The sequence below is a fragment of the Penaeus vannamei genome, chromosome 10 (genome assembly GCF_042767895.1).
Source record: "Penaeus vannamei isolate JL-2024 chromosome 10, ASM4276789v1, whole genome shotgun sequence".
NCBI lineage: Eukaryota > Metazoa > Arthropoda > Malacostraca > Decapoda > Penaeidae > Penaeus > Penaeus vannamei.
This window is the reverse complement of record NC_091558.1, coordinates 41966028-41978527: the sequence shown is the minus strand read 5'-3', so window position 1 is coordinate 41978527 and position 12500 is coordinate 41966028. Positions and strand designations below refer to the sequence as shown.

The window sequence follows — 12500 nt, the reverse complement described above, 5'->3', positions numbered from 1 at the left end:
TATGTATCCCGTTATGAACTCTGTATGTATCCCGTTATGAACTCTGTTTGTATCCCGCTATGAACTCTGTATGTATCCCGTTATGAACTCTGTATGTATCCCGTTATGAACTCTGTATGTATCCCGTTATGAACTCTGTATGTATCCCGTTATGAACTCTGTATGTATCCCGTTATGAACTCTGTATGTATCCCGTTATGAACTCTGTTTGTATCCCGTTATGAACTCTGTTTGTATCCCGTTATGAACTCTGTTTGTATCCCGTTATGAACTCTGTATGTATCCCGTTATGAACTCTGTTTGTATCCCGTTATGAACTCTGTTTGTATCCCGTTATGAACACTGTATGTATCCGGTTATGAACTCTGTTTGTATCCCGTTATGAACTCTGTTTGTATCCCGTTATGAACTCTGTATGTATCCCGTTATGAACTCTGTATGTATCCCGTTATGAACTCTGTTTGTATCCCGCTATGAACTCTGTATGTATCCCGTTATGAACTCTGTATGTATCCCGTTATGAACTCTGTTTGTATCCCGCTATGAACTCTGTATGTATCCCGTTATGAACTCTGTATGTATCCCGTTATGAACTCTGTTTGTATCCCGCTATGAACTCTGTATGTATCCCGTTATGAACTCTGTATGTATCCCGTTATGAACTCTGTATGTATCCCGTTATGAACTCTGTATGTATCCCGTTATGAACTCTGTATGTATCCCGTTATGAACTCTGTATGTATCCCGTTATGAACTCTGTATGTATCCCGTTATGAACTCTGTATGTATCCCGTTATGAACTCTGTATGTATCCCGTTATGAACTCTGTATGTATCCCGTTATGAACTCTGTTTGTATCCCGTTATGAACTCTGTTTGTATCCCGTTATGAACTCTGTATGTATCCCGTTATGAACTCTGTTTGTATCCCGTTATGAACTCTGTATGTATCCCGTTATGAACTCTGTTTGTATCCCGTTATGAACTCTGTATGTATCCCGTTATGAACTCTGTTTGTATCCCGTTATGAACTCTGTTTGTATCCCGTTATGAACTCTGTATGTATCCCGTTATGAACTCTGTATGTATCCCGCTATGAACTCTGTATGTATCCCGTTATGAACTCTGTATGTATCCCGTTATGAACTCTGTTTGTATCCCGTTATGAACTCTGTTTGTATCCCGTTATGAACACTGTATGTATCCCGTTATGAACTCTGTATGTATCCCGTTATGAACTCTGTTTGTATCCCGTTATGAACTCTGTATGTATCCCGTTATGAACTCTGTGTGTATCCCGTTATGAACACTGTATGTATCCCGTTATGAACACTGTATGTATCCCGTTATGAACTCTGTTTGTATCCCGTTATGAACTCTGTGTGTATCCCGTTATGAACACTGTATGTATCCCGTTATGAACACTGTATGTATCCCGCTATGAACTCTGTATGTATCCCGTTATGAACTCTGTATGTATCCCGTTATGAACTCTGTATGTATCCCGTTATGAACTCTGTATGTATCCCGTTATGAACTCTGTATGTATCCCGTTATGAACTCTGTATGTATCCCGTTATGAACTCTGTTTGTATCCCGTTATGAACTCTGTATGTATCCCGTTATGAACTCTGTTTGTATCCCGTTATGAACTCTGTTTGTATCCCGTTATGAACTCTGTATGTATCCCGTTATGAACTCTGTATGTATCCCGCTATGAACTCTGTATGTATCCCGTTATGAACTCTGTATGTATCCCGTTATGAACTCTGTTTGTATCCCGTTATGAACTCTGTTTGTATCCCGTTATGAACACTGTATGTATCCCGTTATGAACTCTGTATGTATCCCGTTATGAACTCTGTTTGTATCCCGTTATGAACTCTGTATGTATCCCGTTATGAACTCTGTGTGTATCCCGTTATGAACACTGTATGTATCCCGTTATGAACACTGTATGTATCCCGTTATGAACTCTGTTTGTATCCCGTTATGAACTCTGTATGTATCCCGTTATGAACTCTGTGTGTATCCCGTTATGAACACTGTATGTATCCCGTTATGAACTCTGTTTGTATCCCGTTATGAACTCTGTATGTATCCCGTTATGAACTCTGTATGTATCCCGTTATGAACTCTGTTTGTATCCCGTTATGAACTCTGTATGTATCCCGTTATGAACTCTGTGTGTATCCCGTTATGAACACTGTATGTATCCCGTTATGAACACTGTTTGTATCCCGTTATGAACTCTGTATGTATCCCGTTATGAACTCTGTTTGTATCCCGTTATGAACTCTGTTTGTATCCCGTTATGAACTCTGTATGTATCCCGTTATGAACTCTGTGTGTATCCCGTTATGAACACTGTATGTATCCCGTTATGAACTCTGTATGTATCCCGTTATGAACACTGTATGTATCCCGTTATGAACTCTGTATGTATCCCGTTATGAACTCTGTATGTATCCCGTTATGAACTCTGTATGTATCCCGTTATGAACTCTGTATGTATCCCGTTATGAACTCTGTTTGTATCCCGTTATGAACTCTGTTTGTATCCCGTTATGAACTCTGTATGTATCCCGTTATGAACTCTGTTTGTATCCCGTTATGAACTCTGTTTGTATCCCGTTATGAACTCTGTATGTATCCCGTTATGAACTCTGTATGTATCCCGTTATGAACTCTGTTTGTATCCCGTTATGAACTCTGTTTGTATCCCGTTATGAACTCTGTATGTATCCCGTTATGAACTCTGTATGTATCCCGTTATGAACTCTGTATGTATCCCGTTATGAACTCTGTTTGTATCCCGTTATGAACTCTGTTTGTATCCCGTTATGAACTCTGTTTGTATCCCGTTATGAACTCTGTATGTATCCCGTTATGAACTCTGTTTGTATCCCGTTATGAACTCTGTTTGTATCCCGTTATGAACACTGTATGTATCCCGTTATGAACTCTGTATGTATCCCGTTATGAACACTGTATGTATCCCGTTATGAACTCTGTATGTATCCCGTTATGAACTCTGTATGTATCCCGTTATGAACACTGTATGTATCCCGTTATGAACTCTGTATGTATCCCGTTATGAACTCTGTTTGTATCCCGTTATGAACTCTGTGTGTATCCCGTTATGAACACTGTATGTATCCCGTTATGAACTCTGTATGTATCCCGTTATGAACTCTGTATGTATCCCGTTATGAACTCTGTATGTATCCCGTTATGAACACTGTATGTATCCCGTTATGAACTCTGTATGTATCCCGTTATGAACTCTGTATGTATCCCGTTATGAACTCTGTTTGTATCCCGTTATGAACACTGTATGTATCCCGTTATGAACTCTGTATGTATCCCGTTATGAACTCTGTTTGTATCCCGTTATGAACTCTGTATGTATCCCGTTATGAACTCTGTGTGTATCCCGTTATGAACACTGTATGTATCCCGTTATGAACTCTGTATGTATCCCGTTATGAACACTGTATGTATCCCGTTATGAACTCTGTATGTATCCCGTTATGAACTCTGTTTGTATCCCGTTATGAACTCTGTATGTATCCCGTTATGAACTCTGTATGTATCCCGCTATGAACTCTGTATGTATCCCGTTATGAACTCTGTATGTATCCCGTTATGAACTCTGTATGTATCCCGTTATGAACTCTGTATGTATCCCGTTATGAACTCTGTATGTATCCCGTTATGAACTCTGTATGTATCCCGTTATGAACTCTGTATGTATCCCGCTATGAACTCTGTATGTATCCCGTTATGAACTCTGTATGTATCCCGTTATGAACTCTGTATGTATCCCGCTATGAACTCTGTATGTATCCCGTTATGAACTCTGTATGTATCCCGCTATGAACTCTGTATGTATCCCGTTATGAACTCTGTATGTATCCCGTTATGAACTCTGTATGTATCCCGTTATGAACTCTGTATGTATCCCGTTATGAACTCTGTATGTATCCCGCTATGAACTCTGTATGTATCCCGTTATGAACTCTGTATGTATCCCGTTATGAACTCTGTATGTATCCCGTTATGAACTCTGTATGTATCCCGTTATGAACTCTGTATGTATCCCGCTATGAACTCTGTATGTATCCCGTTATGAACTCTGTATGTATCCCGCTATGAACTCTGTATGTATCCCGTTATGAACTCTGTATGTATCCCGCTATGAACTCTGTATGTATCCCGTTATGAACTCTGTATGTATCCCGTTATGAACTCTGTATGTATCCCGCTATGAACTCTGTATGTATCCCGTTATGAACTCTGTATGTATCCCGTTATGAACTCTGTATGTATCCCGCTATGAACTCTGTATGTATCCCGTTATGAACTTTATATTTTTGAGATTTATATATCCTTTATGATCTTGATATATCCTTTTAAGAACCACATATCCCTTTATGAACATATATCTCTTTTAAAAACTTTATATATCCCTTTAAGAACATGTCATATCTCTTTATGAACATATTATATCCCTTTAAAAACTTCACATATCCCTTTAAGAACACATTATATCCCTCTAAGAACATTACATATCCCCTTCAAGAACATACCATATCCCTTTATTAACTGTATATATTTCCCATTATGAACTTTCGTCCGGACGTAACATAAACCATTAGATTAGTTGTGATTATGTAATACAGAGGACGCCCTGGTAGTTTCCCAGCCTAACTTCCAGGTGGTGGCAGGACTACCTTAGGAGATTTAAGATTCGCTTATAAAATGGTTATTTTAGTGTCTAGGTCATTTGTTTCTTGGCTGGTTAGGAGCATATATATACATATACATACATACATACATACATACATACATATATATATATATATATATATATATATATATATATATATATATATATATATATATATATATATATATATTCGGTTGGCGAACAAGTGTATGATATATATATTATACATATATATATATATATATATATATATATATATATATATACATATATATATATATATATACACACACATATATATATATATATATATATATATATATATATATTTATATATATATATGTACATATACATACATATATAGATAGATAGAGTATGTATGTATACATTGTTTTTCTTCCTATATTTCTTTACTATCACAATTCAATATTCCCTCGACAGTCTCCTTTAAACTCCAACCAAGAAAAGAGGGAAACAGAGAGAGAAAGAAAAAAAAAAGATACACCAATCCACAAATCACATTTATTTCCTCCTCCCACCCACACACCCTCGCCGTTCTTCTTTCAAGACGTCCGGTCCAAGCCTCTCCCGAGACCACCCCCTCTAAGGCGTGCGGTAGTTGTCCTTGACGAAGTTCGCGACGACCTTGAGGGCTTCGAAGGTCTCCTCTCCGGTGGGGATAATCTGATCAGGGGGAAGGACGAAGCCGTAGTTGCCCGTGTCTCGGAGTTCCACCGTGTAGGAGTACTTGACGTTGCCTTCGCCCTTGGCCCAGTCGTCCGACCCTCCGGCAGCGGCGTCTGAGGGTTGGGAGGAGAGGGTGAGGGAGGAAGTTCTTCGGGGATACATAAAGTGCATGATATTTAAGGTTCATAAAGGGATACGTAAAGTTCATAATGGTATATTTAAGGTTCATAAGGGGGTATGTAAAGTTCATAATGGTGTATTTAAGGTTCATAAAGGGGTATGTAAAGTGCATGATATTTAAGGTTCATAGAGGGGTATGTAAAGTTCATAATGGTGTATTTAAGGTTCATAAAGAGGTATATAAAGTTAATAATATTTAAGGTTCATAAAGGGATATGTAAAGTTCATAATATTTAAGGTTCATAAAGGGATACGTAAAGTTCATAATGGTGCACCTAAGGTTCATAAAGGGATATGTAAAGTTCATTATGGTATATCTAAGGTTCATAAAAGGGTATATAAAAACCTTAATGAAGTGTGTAAGGTTGATAAAGGGATCTATAAAGACCAAAATGAAGTGTATAAAGTTGATAAAGGGATATATAGTTCATGAAGGGATATTTAATGTTCATAAAGGGATAGGTAAAGATCATAAGGAGGTGTATTAGGTTCATAAAGGGGTATATAGTTCATAAAGGGTATTTAAAGTTCATAAAGGGACATAAAAAGTTCATAAAGTGATATGAAGTTCATAGAGGGATATATAAAGCTTATAAACTGCTATAGAAAGTTCATAAACTGATATTTAACACTCATAAATTGATAGAAAGTTCATTAAGGGATATAAACTTCATAGAGTGACATAAAAAGTTCATAGAGTGATATAAAAACTTCATAGAGTGACATAAAAAGTTCATAGAGTGATATAAAAAAGTTCATAGAGTGATATAAAAAGTTCATAGAGTGATATAAAAAGTTCATATAGTAATATAAAAAGTTCATAGAGTGATATAAAAAGTTCATAGTGATATAAAAAGTTCATAGAGTGATATAAAAAGTTCATAGAGTGACATAAAGAGTTCATAGTGATATAAAAAGTTCATAGAGTGATATAAAAAGTTCATAGAGTGATATAAAAAGTTCATAGAGTGATAAAAAGTTCATAGAGTGATATAAAAAGTTCATAGAGTGATATAAAAAGTTCATAGAGTAATATAAAAAGTTCATAGAGTGATATAAAAAGTTCATAGAGTGATATAAAAAGTTCATAGAGTGATATAAAAAGTTCATAGAGTGATATAAAAAGTTCATAGAGTGATATAAAAAGTTCATAGAGTGATATAAAAAGTTCATAGAGTGATATAAAAAGTTCATAGAGTAATATAAAAAGTTCATAGAGTGATATAAAAAGTTCATAGAGTGATATAAAAAGTTCATAGTGATATAAAAAGTTCATAGAGTGATATAAAAAGTTCATAGTGATATAAAAAGTTCATAGAGTGATATAAAAAGTTCATAGTGATATAAAAAGTTCATAGAGTGATATAAAAAGTTCATAGTGATATAAAAAGTTCATAGAGTGATATAAAAAGTTCATAGAGTGATATAAAAAGTTCATAGTGATATAAAAAGTTCATAGAGTGATATAAAAAGTTCATAGAGTGATATAAAAAGTTCATAGAGTGATATAAAAAGCTCTATGGCTCTTAACTCACACAAGACGTTGGTAGAGGATCCGATGTCGTAGATGGTTCCGTGCACAGCTGTGAGAGCGTTCACGGCGGATTGGGCCAAGTCATCCTGCAAGGGAAGGATTAGCTTCTGTTAATCGATACTGGTTAATGAATCAGTTTGCTTTGGGTTTCAACGTTTCATGGTCTCTCTTTTTCTCTTTCTTTCTTTTTCTCTCTGTCTTTTTTTTTCTCTCTCTCTCTCTCGTTCTCTTTCTCATTCTCCGTCTCTATCTCTGTGTCAAAGTTTCATGGTCTCTCTTTTTCTCTTGCTTTCTCTCTTTTTTTTCTCTCTCATTCTCCGTCTCTATCTCTGTCTCAAAGTTTCATGGTTTCTCTTTTTCTCTTTCTTTCTTTTTCTCTCTGTCTTTTTTTTTCTCTCTCTCATTCTCCGTCTCTATCTCTGTCTCAAAGTTTCATGGTTTCTCTTTTTCTCTTTCTTTCTCTCTTTTTTTTCTCTCTCATTCTCCGTCTCTATCTCTATCTCACTCTATTGAAAGAGAAAAATGGTGGAAAGCCTGTATCGAACCCAAGATCGAAGCTATTTTTAAAGCCAGTGTCTAAAGCAAGACAAAAACCAACTTTAGAGCAAACGTCAATGCAAAGATTCCATTCATCTTCCTAGCTCGTGTCAAGTCAGTATTCAAGGCAGTGTCAGATACAGTCTCAAGGCTAATTCCAGACCCAGTGTCAGAACCCGCTTCAGAGCTCTGTCAAAACTTCAGCGCTGGTGTCGAAACTAACTTTAGACTCAGGCTTAAACTCAAAATTAAACCAAGTGTAAAAGGAAAAAAGAATGTGTAAAAAAGAGAGAGAGAGAAAAAAAAAGCAGACGAAACCCCTTTCTATTTTTTCAAGCCTCTTTTACATCTGTTGTTGGACATAAGCCTTCCTTAGACCTTTCCCTACATCGTTCTGTTTCTAATATTCCTTTGAAACTCGCTGACTCAACAGGTCCCGCCTTAATATTGTTTAAAACGTGTACCATCATGGAGAGAGGGTGGGCCATACTCTTCCTTGGCCCAGCGTGGGTTGGGTAGAAGCTTCCATGGTCACCTTTTTTTTTTACGACACGTAGGAACATACGATGGACTTATTCCTTTCACGTCCCCCTATATCTATAGTCAATAGAGGTGAAATTCCACAGGGAAACAAAGCGCCGGCCGGGACTCGAAGCCTCGAACTCAGATCACCCGAACAGTCTTTGATCCCTTGAACCATCCGACCACCGCGTCCTCGTCCAATCCCACGGCTACACTCACCAAATCCTGCCAATCCTCGGGGAGAGCTGAAGTGTAGCCCCAAGGGTAGAGCCACAGCTGGGAGTAGGAGTGGAAGGTCAGGTACACCACCAGGTTCGTCTGGTCGAGGATCTGGTTGCGCACGTTCTTCATCTCGATCTCTGAGAAGGCCTCGGGACCGGCGTAGATGTCCGAGCAGGGGTTGTCTGAGGCGCCGTTCTCTGGGGGGGAGGAGGAGGGGGTGGGTGAGAGTGAGGAGGAGGGGGTGGGTGAGAGTGAGGAGGGGGTGGGTGAGAGTGAGGAGGGGGGAGGAGGAGGGAGGGGGTGGGTGAGAGTGAGGAGGGGTTGTCTGAGGCGCCGTTATCTGGGGGGGAGGAGGAGGGGGTGGGTGAGAGTGAGGAGGGGGTGGGTGAGAGTGAGGAGGGGGGAGGAGGAGGGGGTGGGTGAGAGTGAGGAGGGGGGAGGAGGAGGGGGTGGGTGAGAGTGAGGAGGGGGGAGTTAGAAGTTGTTGAAGGGGTGATGGGGGATGGTGAAGTTGTAGCGAATGGTGAACTTGTGTTGGTGAATGGTGAAGTTATGTTGATGAATGATGTTGTGGTGGTGAATGGTGAAGTAATGGTGGTGAAGAGTAAGGCTGTGGTGGTGAACGGTAAAGTGGTGTGGGTGAATGGTAAAATAATGGTGCTAGTGAAGTGGAATCGGCTTTGTTGTGTTGGTGAATCATAAGGTGTTGGTGAATGGTGAAAATGTTGTGTTTGGAATGGAACGGCGAGTAAAGCTGTTGAAATGGTGGTGCTTTTATGGTGTTAGTGAGTGGCCAAGTTATAATATTGGTGAATACCGCATTACCGAAAGTCTAGCTTAACAACCATAATAACAATAACGATAAAAATGAATATCGAATAATAATAATAATAGCAATGATACCAATTATCGAGTCTAGCTTACAACCATAATAATAAAGATGATAAAAATGAATATTAAATAATAATAATACCAATTATACCACACATAATACCAAACGAAAATGAGAATCCCAAATTGTACCAACCGTTCCAGTGGTGTCCCCAGTTCCTGTTGGGATCGGCTCCCTTACAACCGAAAGGAGAACCGTTGTCAGAGCGAGTCTTACGCCACAACCTATCCTGTTGTAGGAGAGAAAAGATGATTTATCTTGATTTTTGTTATCTTTATAGAAAGGGAGAAAAGGGAGGTTGTTATTTTGGCGTTTGGGGTCAGGATGTGCGTTAGGAAGGGAGTGTGATAGGAAGAAGAGAGATTTATTTATTTTTTTTATTTTTTTTTGTTATCTTTAGAGAAAAGGAGAAAATGGAGATTATTTTTGTGTTTGGTGTCTGGGTGTGTGTGTATTTTTTAGACTGGATGTGTGTTTTTTTGTGTATATATTTTTGTGTTTGGTGTCTGGTTGTGTGTGTGTTTTGGAGTCTGGGTGTGTATGTTTTTTTATGTGTGTACATGGGTTTTTCTGTGTGTATGTGTGCGTTTATATACGTGTTCATACATAAATAACACTTATTAATACCTATTCAAAATTAAAGAATAAAAACATTATCGTAAAATCTGATTTTTGTTTAGTTTTGAATCAATTTGTCAAATACTCCTCGTATTTTTATTAATCATTTTCATCCATATATCTATGCATCTATTTTATCGTCTACTCATCTATTTATTGACCTTTTTATCTCGTTCTATCTTTATTAATTATTTTCACCATAAAACAGCGCGCCATAAACAAGGGGAAGGTTAGATCAGTAGCAACTGGAGGAGGTGTCATGGCGTCTGTTTTGATGATTGTTCAATGAATATTATAACCATTAAAATCATTATTTTTACTTAATTAAGATAATTAAAATCATTATTAAAATCATTATTATTATCAACTTCTGTGACGTCATCAGAATAAACCCCACGCGCGTAAAAAAAAAAAAAAAAAAAAAAAAAAAAAAAAAAAAAAAAAAATCAGACACCACACACGACACCTCCCCGAGTCGCTACTGACCTCCCCCTCCCCCTTCACCCCTCTCCCCCTCCCCACCCCCCACCGAAAAACAACAGGCAGGCCTAAGCTTACGTCGGTGTGGCAGTACTCGTAGCCGTCGGGGTTAATGGAAGGCATAACGTAGAAGTTCACGGCGGACAAGATGTCGTCGTAGGTGTCGCTGTTGGTGACCAGCTCGTTCAGCATGTAGGTGACGGTGGCGGGAGAAATCCACTCGCGGGCGTGGATGCCTGGCGGATGAGGGGGAAGAAAGGTAAATGAAAAGGACGAAGGGAAAGAAAGGAAAAGGAAAAGGACGAAGGGAAAGAATGGAAAAGGAAAAGGACGAAGGGAAAGGTGACGGTGGCGGGAGAAATCCACTCGCGGGCGTGGATGCCTGGCGGATGAGGGGAAGAAAGGTAAATGAAAAGGACGAAGGGAAAGAAAGGAAAAGGAAAAGGACGAAGGGAAAGAATGGAAAAGGAAAAGGACGAAGGGAAAGGTGACGGTGGCGGGAGAAATCCACTCGCGGGCGTGGATGCCTGGCGGATGAGGGGAAGAAAGGTAAATGAAAAGGACGAAGGGAAAGAAAGGAAAAGGAAAAGGACGAAGGGAAAGAATGGAAAATGAAAATGAAAAGGACGAAGGGAAAGAAAGGAAAAGGAAAGGACGAAAGGAAAGGTGACGGTGGCGGGAGAAATCCACTCGCGGGCGTGGATGCCTGGCGGATGCGGGGAAGAAAGGAAAATGAAAATGAAAAGGACGAAGGGAAAGAACAGGAAAATGAAAATGAAAAGGACGAAGGGAAAGAAAGGAAAAGGAAAAGGACGAAGGGAAAGAAAGGAAAATGAAAATGAAAAGGACGAAGGGAAAGAAAGGAAAAAGAAAATGAAAAGGACGAAGGGAAAGAAAGGAAAATGAAAAGGACGAAGGGAAAGAAAGGAAAATGAAAATGAAAAGGACGAAGGGAAAGAAATGAAAATGAAAATGAAAAGGACGAAGGGAAAGAAATGAAAATGAAAATGAAAAAGACGAAGGGAAAGAACAGGAAAATGAAAAGGACGAAGGACGAAGGGAAAAAAAAAACGGGAGGATTCTGTACTCGTTTCGTCATGGTGGGGATTGCGATAAGAATGATGATGCTAATGATGATTATAACATTGTGTCCATTTTATTATTACTGTAAGGATCATAATACTGCACCAGCAATCGTGATAATCGTTATAATGATAATGACGATGATGATGATGGCAGGAATGATGATATGATACCAATAACAACGATGATAATAATAGTAATGATAATCATATAATGATAATGGTTGACAATTATGAAAATAATAATGGTGTCAATAGTAATAATGAAATAATGAAACGTAATGATAGTAACAATAATGTTTTGAGATGACTTTTCACTGTGACATGAGTAATACCATAGAGAAACATTTCAGCCAATTGCAAGATGTTTATCAAAGATTCTTCTTTTTCTTTTTTGAAAATATACAATCCCATTTCCTCTCTTCTTCGCATTACTCTCTCTTTCTCTCTCTTTCTCTCTCTCTCTCTCTCAGTCTCTCTATCTCTCTCTCACTCACTCTCTTCCTCCCTCTCCCCCCCCCTCTCTCACTCTCTCTCTCTCCCTCTCCTTCTCTCTCTCTTTCGCACTCTCTATTTCTCTCTCTCTCTTCCTCCCCCCCCCTCCTTCTCTCTCTTTCTCCTCCTATCTCCTCCCCCCCTCTCTCCCCCTCCCTCTCCCTCTCTCTCTCTCCCTCCCTCCTCCCTCCCTCTCTCTCTACCCCCCCCCCTCACTCTCTCTCTCTCTCCTCCTATCTCCTTCCTTCCTTCTCCCTTCTCTCACCTCCATCGATGAAGATCCCGGGCTTGTCGGTTCCTCCCTTGTTGAGCGTCAGCATTTTCATGGTCCTTCCCTCATAGGTTGTGCCCACTTCCTTCACGGAGCACAGACTGGGGTACGTGGACGCCAGTTCGTCCAGCCAGGCCATGATCTGCGGTGAGGGGGTAGGGGGTAGGGAGGGGAGGTGGGTGGGGGGTAGGGGTGAGGGAAGGGTGAGGGAAGGGGAGGGGTGAGGGAAGGAGGGAAGGGGGAGGGAA

At 39.3% G+C, this 12500-nt stretch overlaps 1 protein-coding gene across 1 annotated transcript in view; it reads right to left on the bottom strand.

Moving 5' to 3' along the window:
* Nucleotides 1-5240: 5240 nt before the first annotated feature.
* LOC113802097 (carboxypeptidase B) overlaps nt 5241-12500 on the bottom strand; it is a 12405-nt gene continuing 5145 nt past the window's right edge. The window contains exons 4-9 of the mRNA XM_027352559.2: nt 12247-12394; nt 10483-10640; nt 9442-9535; nt 8412-8611; nt 7135-7219; nt 5241-5532 (exon numbers count right to left, since the gene is read on the bottom strand). Of these exons, the coding sequence (XP_027208360.2) occupies nt 5336-5532; nt 7135-7219; nt 8412-8611; nt 9442-9535; nt 10483-10640; nt 12247-12394 (882 nt within the window). The 3' untranslated portion in view covers nt 5241-5335. The remainder of the gene's footprint in view (nt 5533-7134; nt 7220-8411; nt 8612-9441; nt 9536-10482; nt 10641-12246; nt 12395-12500) is intronic.